The 11608-nt window shown below is 43.3% G+C and overlaps 2 protein-coding genes across 2 annotated transcripts; one reads left to right on the top strand and one right to left on the bottom strand.

Annotated features, from left to right (window-relative positions):
- Positions 1-22: 22 nt before the first annotated feature.
- Positions 23-950, bottom strand: LOC306750589 (arylamine N-acetyltransferase, pineal gland isozyme NAT-10-like; the record flags this gene model as incomplete). Its single annotated transcript, XM_079234039.1, has 1 exon — positions 23-950. One exon carries the CDS (start codon positions 948-950, stop codon positions 99-101), a length of 852 nt encoding a protein of 283 aa, XP_079090165.1. The 3' UTR covers positions 23-98.
- Positions 951-1489: 539 nt separating this feature from the next.
- Positions 1490-6590, top strand: zdhhc20b (zDHHC palmitoyltransferase 20b; the record flags this gene model as incomplete). Its single annotated transcript, XM_079234383.1, has 13 exons — positions 1490-1607; positions 2801-2827; positions 3182-3276; positions 3372-3492; positions 3582-3651; positions 3806-3838; positions 4202-4322; positions 5077-5209; positions 5454-5580; positions 5850-5942; positions 6074-6186; positions 6280-6327; positions 6475-6590. 12 exons carry the CDS (start codon positions 1490-1492, stop codon positions 6321-6323), a joined length of 1095 nt encoding a protein of 364 aa, XP_079090509.1. The 3' UTR covers positions 6324-6327; positions 6475-6590.
- Between the last annotated feature and the right edge of the window lie 5018 nt (positions 6591-11608).

The following is an 11608-nucleotide window of genomic DNA, read 5'->3' on the forward strand; positions in this document are numbered from 1 at the left end:
CTTTTTTTGTTGTGTTGTAAAAAAGTTTTTTTGGGTGTGTTGGGTTTGAGAAGATACATTTCTCATAGAATTTAGCCCTCTGGAGGTGTAACGCATCATCAGTACATGACTGGCGGTGGTGTGACCGCCTCATCTTTTGGTATGAGTGGAGAATTTAGAACGACTCCGAACCCCTCTGCCAGAATACCAGGTATCTCCTCATCTTTAAGTTCCCTGGTTGTGGTTTTCAACACTAGCCCGGTTGATTCTGATAGAAATGCGGTGCTGCTCAGTCGGTGGCCGATGTAGGTGAGCCTCCCACCTGGCTTTAAAACGGTGCACAGAGACTTGCAGAAAAAGATGGAGCAGGGGGAGCTCTGGTGGTACCAGCACATCTCATCAAAGTCCTCCAGACACCGAGGTTCAAGGGTGAACTTGTAGATCCCTGTCCAGTCCCCGTCTGCCCCTCTGTTGTCCTCCTGTTGCCACTCCAGGAAGTGCATCCCCGTGTCCTCCCTCCTGACGCGGTACACCCGTTGGCCCTGCTCCTGGGGGCCACTTGTCTCCAGTGAAAGGGGGACACTGAAGCCCGCGGTGCCGAACCCGACGTCACACAGCCAGCGCTGCCCACCGAGGCTCACCATGAGGACCAAATGGTCGAAAGGTGGTCCGTAGCACCCCGTGGTCGCACCCTTCACCTGACCCGAGAGCAGGGTCACCTGGAAGCCCAGTTCGGACAGCAGCCAGGAGAAGAGGCCGTTATTCTCGCAGCAGAAACCACCTCGGCGCTGGTCCACTATCTTGGCGTACAGAAGAGGGAGGGCGAGTTGGATCCGTCCGCCGCTGTGCACCGTGAGGTTTTCAAACGGCACCGACATCAGGTGTCTGGTGTGAACCGACCGCAGCACCTCCAGGCGGGGCTCTGCAGGTCCCGCGAACCCGATCCGCGACAAATATGTCTCCACGTGCATCTCAACGGAAGCCTTTTTACTAGCAACTAGTACTTTAACTTGTAGCCTCCACTTCTCGGGTAGAGGCGACGGTTCCAGTTAGTGTAATTGCTTCCTGGTGAACTTCAAGGAAGCTATAAAAAGTTGCACCGCCCTCAAGTCCGCTCATGCTTCAAGAAATAGTAAATAAATATATGTGGATACAGCGCCCATAAACAACTTGTGCAAGTACAACTTTGTGAAGAAGATATATCTGTTTATTTTTTTCAAAACTTTATTGATACAAATAAAAATCGTAGTATTGTCATACATATTGTATTCAATTTACACAATTACCATCTCTAATTTACGTTTGTAAAAAGGCAAACTACACCTAAAATCTGACTTTTGCAGAACATGTTGCTGTTGAGCCTCAATGGACATAAAGAGTAACTACAGCGCTTTATTCCAATCAATATCTTCAAATGAATCCCCCTCCACCCTACCCCAAAATTATTTTTATTTTCAGCCCAGTGACGTCACACATCGACACTCCCTTTTTCCCCAGTAGAGGGAGAAAGATGGCGCCCACGCACGTACTGAGATGCTGTCAACGGGGCTTAGCATGGATACCTGTGATTTTTATCGCCCTGGTCGTCTGCTGGTCGTACTACGCGTACGTGGTGGAGCTGTGCATATGTAAGTGCTCGTCCTGCCGCCGTCCGTCGCCTCTGCAGAGCATCGAACCGCCGGTGTTTTCACCGTGTGGTCCACACGTACAGCTGCTGCTGCTGCTGCTGCTGGCCAGCAGGAAGTAAATGGGCTGCAGCGCAACAAAGGTGTTGGCAAGCCTCTCCAAACCTCCATGAAGCTAATTACCCATCGGCTGCCTTCGCCTTGGGGTGGCCTTCCTTTAAATGGGAAGCGTGTCTTTGACAAGTTTTCACCGTGAAGTCAATATTGCTGCCACTCGTGTCTGTTGTCTCTCGTGTCGAGCTGAATAGAGTCTGGGTAGTAAAACGAAACGCTCACTAAACGCTGTCTGGCCGACCAGATGCACACTTTCGTTTTTATTTAGTCATTATTAATTAGCTTGGCACGGGTTAGTGAAGTGTTTGGCTCAGAGAGTCTTTATTTTTTTAGAGGGGAGAAAAGTGTTGGAACATTATTTACAAGCAGAAGAACACATTCAATTTGACATGTTTTAACTGTGAATTATGTCATGTATTTATTGAGTTCCCAAACGGGATTACTGTCTCTCACTGGATTATATGAAGTGTCAGGGTCTGATTGTATCACACCGTAAAACCTTGCATACTAGATGAGTGGTTCTCTGGTCTTATCTATGTTTACTTTTCTGATGATGTGGCCAGTGATTGATTGTTTAATCTGAAGGGCTTTTAGGTGCCTGGAGAGGTGAGAGTATCCAGTGCTTTTTTTTTAAAGATGAAAGCTAGTCTTCCTCAGCTGTTTCTGATTCCCATTTTTCTGACTTTTTCTCTCCCATGTTAACCCCAAATGTAAGACTGGAAGATCATGTTGGATCCAGGAAACAATGTCCTCATTATGTGGACGAGAAGTCGTTAAAGTGCTCAGATTAATGGAAATCATAAGACAACTGGGGTCAAAGGTTGTGTGTTTTGACTGAAAGCTTCAGAATAGCCACTGAATGCAGCTTTTTGTCAGCAAGATAAAAGTTTTCAGCAGGATATCTCTGTTCTTTGTCTCTTATTCCTTTAAACATTGTGTGACTTGTAAATGTATCTTCCTAAAGCCCACTGTCGGAGGTATAATCACAGTGTTTAATGCTGCCATATTGTCGGCACTGTTTAGCTGACAATGTCTTTCATATCTAACGTTTTCATTTTCTCTTTTTTCTTCTTCTCTTTCAGTCACCATCCCCAGTATAGGAGAGCAGAGTAAGTGTCTTGAATCAAACAATACATTACATGCATACATTGTGAATGAACAGAACTGAGTCAGTTAACTCTTTATTGGATAGACTTTCTAAGGTCTGGGGAAATAAGGTCTACACACTTAACTAAAAAAAACAAAAATGTCTGGCACAGGAAACATGCACTCTCAAAGTGCTGAGGTTGGTCTGCTCAAAGCAAGCAGCTCCTCATTCAGCATTCAACATGCATAATGTTTCCATATATACAAAGTGACAGCAGCAGTTCCTGATATCAACTATTTTGGCAATGCTTGTGTTCAATGTCACTTCCTGACTGTATACTGTTGGTTCTGACGTTTTGCTGAATGCTTCCCTCCAGTTGTCTACCTGATCTTCTTCCACCTCTCTTTCGTCATGTTTGTATGGTCTTACTGGAAGACCATTTTCAGCAATCCTGCCAACCCTTCCAAAGAGGTACAATAACCTACTTCTCCAAAACAAGCCCACTCTGCATCTCTATAAATGTTGACATTAGAATATGCTTCTTTATCTTTATTTTTACACTCCAGTTCTGCCTTCCCAAAGCTGAGAAGGAGTGCTACGAGAAGGAAGAGAGGCCCGAGTCCCAGCAAGAGATCCTGTGGAGAGCCGCCACCAGTCTGCCTCTGTACACCCGCACAGGAGCCGGAGGTATGTGAGTGTCTGAAATGTGAGTTTTATAAGTGCGAGTGTATCGGAGCTGTCCCATAACAAGATCCTGTTGTGTCGAAATGTTGCAGCAATCCGATATTGTGACCGTTGTCAAGTGATCAAGCCCGACCGGTGTCATCACTGCTCCGCATGTGACATGTAAGAAAACCCCCCAATTTAATAAATGCCAGCTGTGAGACTTCCTCTTGAGTCAACCGACATACTTGTCTCTTTAACCCTTTAATGTCGAGCTTCTCTCATGCTTTCCTAAATCCGTACTCTCCTTTGTCCATCCTCTTTCTGTGCGTGGCAGGTGTGTGCTGAAGATGGACCACCATTGTCCCTGGTATGTAAGACCTGCTAAACAATTAGATATACTGTACACATGACAGCTCACATTTTAGAGTTAGATTGCTCATGCTGAGCATATTTTGCAACATGGCCATCGAGCTGCTTCGTGTTAATTAATTTACTTTCACTGGTTTAGGTGGCAAAGTATACTGTATTCCAATCTCTTAGATTAAACGTATACAAGAAGGCAACAGAGCCTTCTGCTCTGGTTTGTACCAAAGAAAGCCAGCTACCGTCTTGGTGTAACCACAAGCCTTCACTTAAAAAAAAAAAAAATGAATGTAAGTTCAGGTTGATAAGATTTCTAGTCGGAGGAAGTGACCTTGAATCTGACCTTTTTGCATTTGTGCGTCTCCAGGGTGAACAACTGTGTCGGATTCTCCAACTACAAGTTTTTCATCCTATTCCTGGCTTACTCGCTGGTGTACTGCTTATTCATTGCGGCCACCGTACTGCAATATTTCATAAAGTTCTGGACAGTGAGTAATGGGGTGCTGAATGTGAATGTGCGATGCCACAGAGGATGCCGATTCCTTGTGCATGTCCGGGTGAGCGTCCTGGGGCGACTGGGTTGTGCATGGTGCCGGCCTCTCCTGTGCTGAGCCGTACCGCTCCTCTGTTTCCTCTGCATCCTCTGACCTCTCTCTGTTCCCCTCTCTGTTGTCCCCCAGTTCTCGCACACTGGGTCATTGTTCTCTGATCCGTCTCTGTTTTCTGTCTCCTTCTCCCAGTCACACCACTTCTGCGGCGGCAAACACCTCCTCTCCTTTTTCCTTTTTCTGTTGCTGTTCCACTTTGATTTCCTCTCATCTCTTCCTCTTTCATCTCATTTGTTCTTTCAATTCTGGGCACACTTTGTGCATTCACCCACTCTCTTTCTTTTATTCCTCTCCTCCCCCATTTCACGTAACTCGGTATTTGCCTGCCGATTCCTAAAGTGCTCGCTCCCCACCCACCTGATCTCTCCTGGTATTGCTAACCAGTCTTGTTTCTGTTTGTACTAAAGCTTTGCCGGAGGAAAGCGGCAGAGAACTGCCCAAAGGTAACCCAGTTATCCTCCAAAGCTTTTAGCAGTGCCTCACCGTCGTTGCCATGGTTTTTGTCGTGATGTGCGTGCAGTGGATGTGGCTCACACGAGACCCCTCTAACTTCCTTCTTGCCGTAAATATCCTCCGTGTGAATACGTCACTGACTCGTCTCTCGCTCTCCTTTTCTCTCGTCTCTTCCCTCCAGAATGAGCTGCCAGACACTCACGCCAAATTCCACGTGTTGTTTCTCTTTTTTGTGGCGGCCATGTTCTGCATCAGTATTCTGTCCCTCTTCAGCTACCACCTGTGGCTTGTAGGGAAGAACAGGTCCACTATAGGTAACAAGCACACACAAATTTCAAAAACACAATTCTTTTTTCTTTTAAAGAGGTTTTCATTAGTGTTTTAGTTGTAAATTGTTTTTTTTTTAATGGCTGCTTCTCACACACACTCAGATCCTTGTCTTTAGTCCATTCCTTTGCTTTCTCATCAAGTGGAGGTTCAGCTGTTGGTTGTCTTAATGGCCTGTGTATTTGTCCTCTCCGTCCATGCTCGTCTCTCCATGTTTCCGCCTCTCTGCAGAGGCGTTCAGAGCACCAGTCTTCAGGACGGGCTCTGATAAGAACGGCTTTTCTCTCGGTTTCCGGAAGAATATCGCTCAGGTCTTTGGAGACCAGAAGAAGTACTGGCTGCTGCCGATCTTCACCAGGTAAAGGAGACAAGCGTAGAAACGATCAATCACAGAAGATATAGATGTTTTTACTGTATTAAGCTAAGTATTGATTCCAGGGTTTGAATTTACAGCAGTGTCTGACGCATGTGTTTATGCTAAAGAAAGATTTAGACGGAGTGGATCTCCTTTTAACGAGCAGGCTACCTTTGTTGTAGGTCCAGAGGAATTCAAATCCAACTGCAGCTTGTTGCCCCGCAGCCTGGCTGCACCTAATCTTGAGTTTCTGCTCTCCTTGTTTACCAAAGTCAGGGAGATGGTCTGACGTTCCCCACCCGGCTGGTCAGCACAGCAGATGTAGAGCAGGCCACAGTGACCCTGCAGCCGGAGCCCAGTAAAAGGTAATCAATCTTGGTATAGTAAACGCTATATTGTTAGGCGTGAGGCCCGGAAGAGGATTTATGTTTTTGGAGAAGTTGTGGATGCACAGTTCATTTAGCTTTTTTTTGTTATTTGTTGGGCATGGTTTCAGTGCTGTCGATGTCCCTGTGAGCCCCGTCAGCGAATCACAGAACCGCCTCCTGTGCAACGACCAGCATGCCAACAACATCGGAGAGCATCAGGCTAATAACACCCTCAAGTCAGGTGAGCTCGATCAGGATCATATTACACCGGCAGAATTAACAGCTCACTGTCTGGTGTCTGCCACCTTAACACATTTACTGTCTGGCTTTGCAGCTGAAAGTGAAACCATTACAATCTCCGTGGAGAGCGAGTCCTAACTAGGTAAATGTGAGTTCAGTCAGCCCGTAGATTTGGGGCACAGCTCGACTTTTGTTTTATTTCATCGCACAATTATGTACATTTTGAATGTGACCAACAGTAATGTGCCTAATCGTCTTCGTTTATTTTCCCATTTCTTCTCTGCCATAGGAGAAACTCCTCAGTCATCTAATATGATGCCTTAAGCAACGCAACAGTTTAGTTTATCACCATGGCAACAGTCTCCCAGTGCAACCGCATCCCCACAGACCCATTCAGAGTAACTATGGAAATACATTTTTCGTACAGTAATGCATCTATGGCATTGGCATTTTCTGCATGCAGTGTCGTAAACAAATCTCACACCTACCCTCATTGGACATGATGTGATACAAGCGTGTTCCCTCTCACACCACAACGTGCGCGTGCACACACACACACACACACACACACACACACACACGTATGCTCATACTCAAGCATTTATATGTACGCATATTTCCATGTGTTGTCTAGTTTTCTTTTTCTCGCAAGTGGAGCATTTACTGATGATGAGGAAATACCAGAATCCCAGAAGGAATATGAGTTACTTTTGGTGTTTTAATGAGAAACATGTTGATGCCAAAAGCTTCCCGGGCGCACCAGGACTTATTTTATAGGCAACAAGCTGCAGTGAAGAGTGGGCGACATGCTGGAGCAGTGCGTTTGTTTTCTCTCGCGCAGTATATCCCAAGGAGATGGATCAGGTTACCTGTGTGACCTTTTTTTGTCTTTTTTTGATTCATAATGTTGGAGCGCATTTGTGGTCTGCAACTTTTTCAGATGGATGTTTACCACCAAAAACCTGGACTATCTTACAAAGCACTCTACTGCATGATTCAGTGGACTGAACCAGTGCACAACAGTGAGGACTGTAGCTGGGTTTTGGATGGCGTTTGGGATATCAGAGCACAAGGTGGTGCATTTGCACTTTGTAGATTATCAATGTCTATCAAACAACGTGCTGCTTTTAAAAAAAGAAAAAAAATTCATGTCCAAAAAGCATCCCAGGTGTAATGGATGTTGGATGATAATGTGATTATGGCGTGTTGTTTGTGAGAATGTGTGCAACAGTTGAAGTGGCAGTCTTTTATTTTTTTAAGAACTAACAGCAACTAAAAGAATCACCTTTTTTAAAAATTGTTTTTGTTGCCAAGATGCATTTCAAACAGTGCAATATGCAGCATCCGTCACGACCCTTTCTTTTTGAGTCATGTTAGTATGTCATATGCCGATCAGTGATTCTTGGGCCGCAATGTCTACAGCCTGTTTTTCTACAGCTCAGTGTTTCAGCCTTTACTAAGACACCAACACTCATTGCCAAATAAGGGCTGACCTGTCAGGAGCTCTGACCTCTGAACCTGAAGTGTTTACAACATCCTAGCTTTATCTTAAACTCACTGGTCAATGTTGTCATAGCCAAATTCTCAAGTCGTGGTGGCGCAATATTTTATACAAGGTGTGTCTGTCCCTCCTGCCTGTAGCGGGTCATGATGTCCTTGCAATACTAGTGCTGGCCAGCAGGTGGCGACACAGTCCCTGTTATCTGCCCTCCGGATGGAGATTTTTCTGAACTTCAACATGTGGCTCAGGGCTCAATTCACTTTCAGTCTAAGTTGCAGGTGCAGCTTTGATTAGAATTCAATTTTGTTCTTATGGGTTAATATGCATTATTTTCCTGTAATAACTCAGCCTGATATCTTTTAGAAATGGAAGTGAATTGAACCCATCTAATCAAAAGTGAAAGAGCGGTGTGGACTACAGCTTCTTCTCACCTGGTCTACTCCTTGGGAGTCAGCTCTGTGTTGTGACCTTGAACTGTTAAATGAGCCTCAGCTTGTGTAAAACAGTGAACTGTCTTGTGTCTGTGTGCAACATCTGGGATGTGTCAAAAATCTGTAAAGGAAGAATTTTTAAATTAGATTTCATGACTGCACATGTTAATATCTGTTAAAGAATGGACCATTTTGTCAGTGTAACCAAATAACAACCGCTAAGGATTTAGTTACATCCTTTCCCAGGGAATTTTTCTTTTATATATGCAACGTTCCGATTCACATTGGAGGGATGCCTTGCAAATTCCTGATGTCCATCATTGCTCGTGTCTGATTACATCCCTGACTGTTGCTGGAATAGCCTCCTACTAACTAGATCCCACCTGAGTTTGGTGGTGTACACGTTTACAGCTGTTTCTATCGTGTGGAGTGAGTTAGTGGTGTTGTACGGTGTGTCGTTTGGTAATCATTGTCACAGTAGTGCTGAATGTACCACAGATGGGACAGTGGGGGCGTTTGTTCAAATAATGGGGCGTTAAAAACAGCCCGCTCTTTGGACTTCATGTATCCTTCCAATCGTGGTTGACCTTTTGAGCCCAAGTGTATTAACAATTGCTCTTTGCAAACCAGTGATTGGAGGACATTTGATAATGTATGGATCATGCTTATGGGGGCTAAATATCAGAATAACACTATGGTTCAATCTCAATTTAGCAGATTAAATTACTCTAAAGCGTGCATGATTCAAGCCAAGGTCCTGTTCCAATCATATGTCGATCTTTTCTAACCCTCACACTTCAAACATTTAGTTGAAGAAAAAGATTGAAATGAAATGTGTATGTTTTGCATCATCTGTAAGGAGCTTGGCTCGTTCCACTCATCACTTCTGGCCACTGATTTTGAAACATTGGACCTGTTGTCTTGTTTTACAAAAAGCCTATATTCTCTGTCTGGGCTGTTTGGCCCTCAGACTAAAGTGTGGGTGTGTGTTTTGTAGTGCTTAATTGAGTGTTTTTTTGTAATATTGTCGTCTTGGAAGAAATGCTTCTGTGCAGCCATGAGATTTTTACATGTGTACATACATAACGCCTGACTAATGCTCAAAAGCATGGCGCCTAAATTGTGTAAAAATGTGTTTTGCCACAATAATAAGGATTATGGTGTTAAAACAAACATTGGGGTTTTTCAATAATTGCTCGTTGCGTCATGTTTTAAATTAGCTTTAATCTGGTTTGTCTCCACTTTATAAACAAAGCCATAAATACTGCTGTGAAACGGAAGAAGGATCTGAATTGTTTTTCTTAAATAAATAACCATTTTACATCTGTATTCACAATGCAGATGTAGCCTATCATAACTTGCTTATAGCTACACTTCTCTTTTGTTTCCTTTTGTTACAATGCCCTATTTTACAATGTGTGTGTGTGTGTATATATATTGATAGTGTAAGAAGAAGACTACATATATATTTTTCTTGTCTGATTAATTTTACTGTTCCTATTTTGTGAATGAAGTAAATGCCTCACACTTAACGTGAAAATAACAATAAATGTTTTTTTTAAACCTCCCGCCTAAATTTGCTCCTATAAGGTTTTTATTTCAAAATATATACTTGTACTCTTAACATTATCAAGCTCATGAGGGGAATTGCTTTTTGTAATGGACCAAACAAAACATTAAATTGAAAAACATTGCAAAACCACAATGCAACTTTCTGGTGCATTCTGCTAGTTGCAGCAAATGTCTAGCATCGACATTTTGATTGGACTTCTCTTTTAAGCGTTAAAGCAATTTGATATATATTTATAAAGTAGGTATTTAGTGTGATGTTTTTTTTTGTGAATGTGGTATTTATTTTTTATGTAAAAAATCAGCAAATATAAAAAATGCAGACTGTACAGCATTGTACTACATTGTGTATTCCAAGAGAATGAACAAAGCGTGAAGGCTGTCTACATCTGCAGGTGCTGAATTCCTAATGTGAAACATAACTTGATGCAAGTGCTACAAAGATGCAGATACAGCATGCAGAATAAACAGCAAGATCGGAGAAAGACACTGATTTGGATAAATAAACGCTATCGTCTTAAAATAAAGGCTCTTTGTAAAGCTCAGAGGCAAAACTACAACTGGCTAATTGTTTGCTCACAGTTTTAGGACTAAGATTCAAGAACCAAGATGAACGTTCCCCTTTGCTATCTGTGTGACACCCAGGCCCTTGACCCCTGCTGGTCACTGGTCTGCACTTTCTCTCAAGTCCCTGATGCTTCATTAAGCGCCTCACGTGGCTGTTTGTAAATCATTATTTCAGCATATGGGGACAACACACGGGGCCTCTGTGTTTCACATCAGTTCTACAGATCTGTCCAGCACACTGGCCAAGGTCCTAAAAGCATGACTTGGCTCGTACGACGTAATGTATATGCCAAGCTGTGGGCTGCATTAAAAAAAAAAAACACTCTGAACAAGAACAACACAATGTTAATTGTAATAAAAACAACATATCAATTACTCTCATATCTTTTAGATTTTACCTGATTTTACCTGATTTGTGTGCATGTATGCCCATGCTCAAGTGACCTCTACACTCCCAAGGTAATGACCTCGGTGTCAGCTTTTTTAAGGGAAAGTAAACAGTGACTTGTGAAAACAAGTCTGACCTCAGCAAGGCCAATGCAGCTGCAGATTCCCCGCAGACCTTTGAATGGTTTATCCATTAAAGGAGACATCCCCATTCAACAGCGATTTCAGATTTAGGTCCACAGTATCGATTCATATCCACAAGCATAGCCAGACGTGTGCCTTGCCAGGATATCAGGGCATCAAAACCATGTTGGATCAAGTGAACATTTGAGTTGGTCTGCATTTTGAGGCCGCTTCTAAATACATCTGGCACACAGCTGCTTGTGTCAAGTCAGTGTGCGGTTGTTCCTTTAATCATCTTCCAAGGATTTGTCCCAAGATGTGATCATCTTCAAAGTCTATCTCTTTTTAACAAGAGACTTGTTCAAATCTAAACACAAGTTGAAGTAGTAGATGGATACAATTTGTCTTCTTCGTGAAGCTGTGTTGTGGCTGAAGTTTGCTCTGTAGATTCTTAAAATGAATTAATACATTTCATAAACTCAGGCCAGTCAGGACAAAATCCTTTCTGCTGAGTCTGAACCTCTCTGGAATCGAAATGTAAGCCAAGGTGTGTCATGACGCAGCCAAAACCAGCAGAAAAAAGGTTGCTCAGACTTGTGAAAATGATGTGTTGGCCAAAGAAGGTGAGACAGAGATGTCTCATGCATCCAACATGCAATACTGTGTCGGGGAGTAAAGTTACACAAATTAGAATGTGTCCCTGTTTTCGTGTTCCTCCGTCTCCATAGTAATCGTTCATCAAATGTGTCTGCACAAGCAGCTCAAGGCTAAAGAGATTTAATCTCCGAGCAGAGCACAAACATGCTCTAGTTATTTTAGCCTCTGGAAGCCATGTTTGCCTAACC

Source organism: Taurulus bubalis, assembly GCF_910589615.1.
Source record: "Taurulus bubalis genome assembly, chromosome: 18".
In the NCBI taxonomy this organism is placed as follows: Eukaryota; Metazoa; Chordata; class Actinopteri; order Perciformes; family Cottidae; genus Taurulus; species Taurulus bubalis.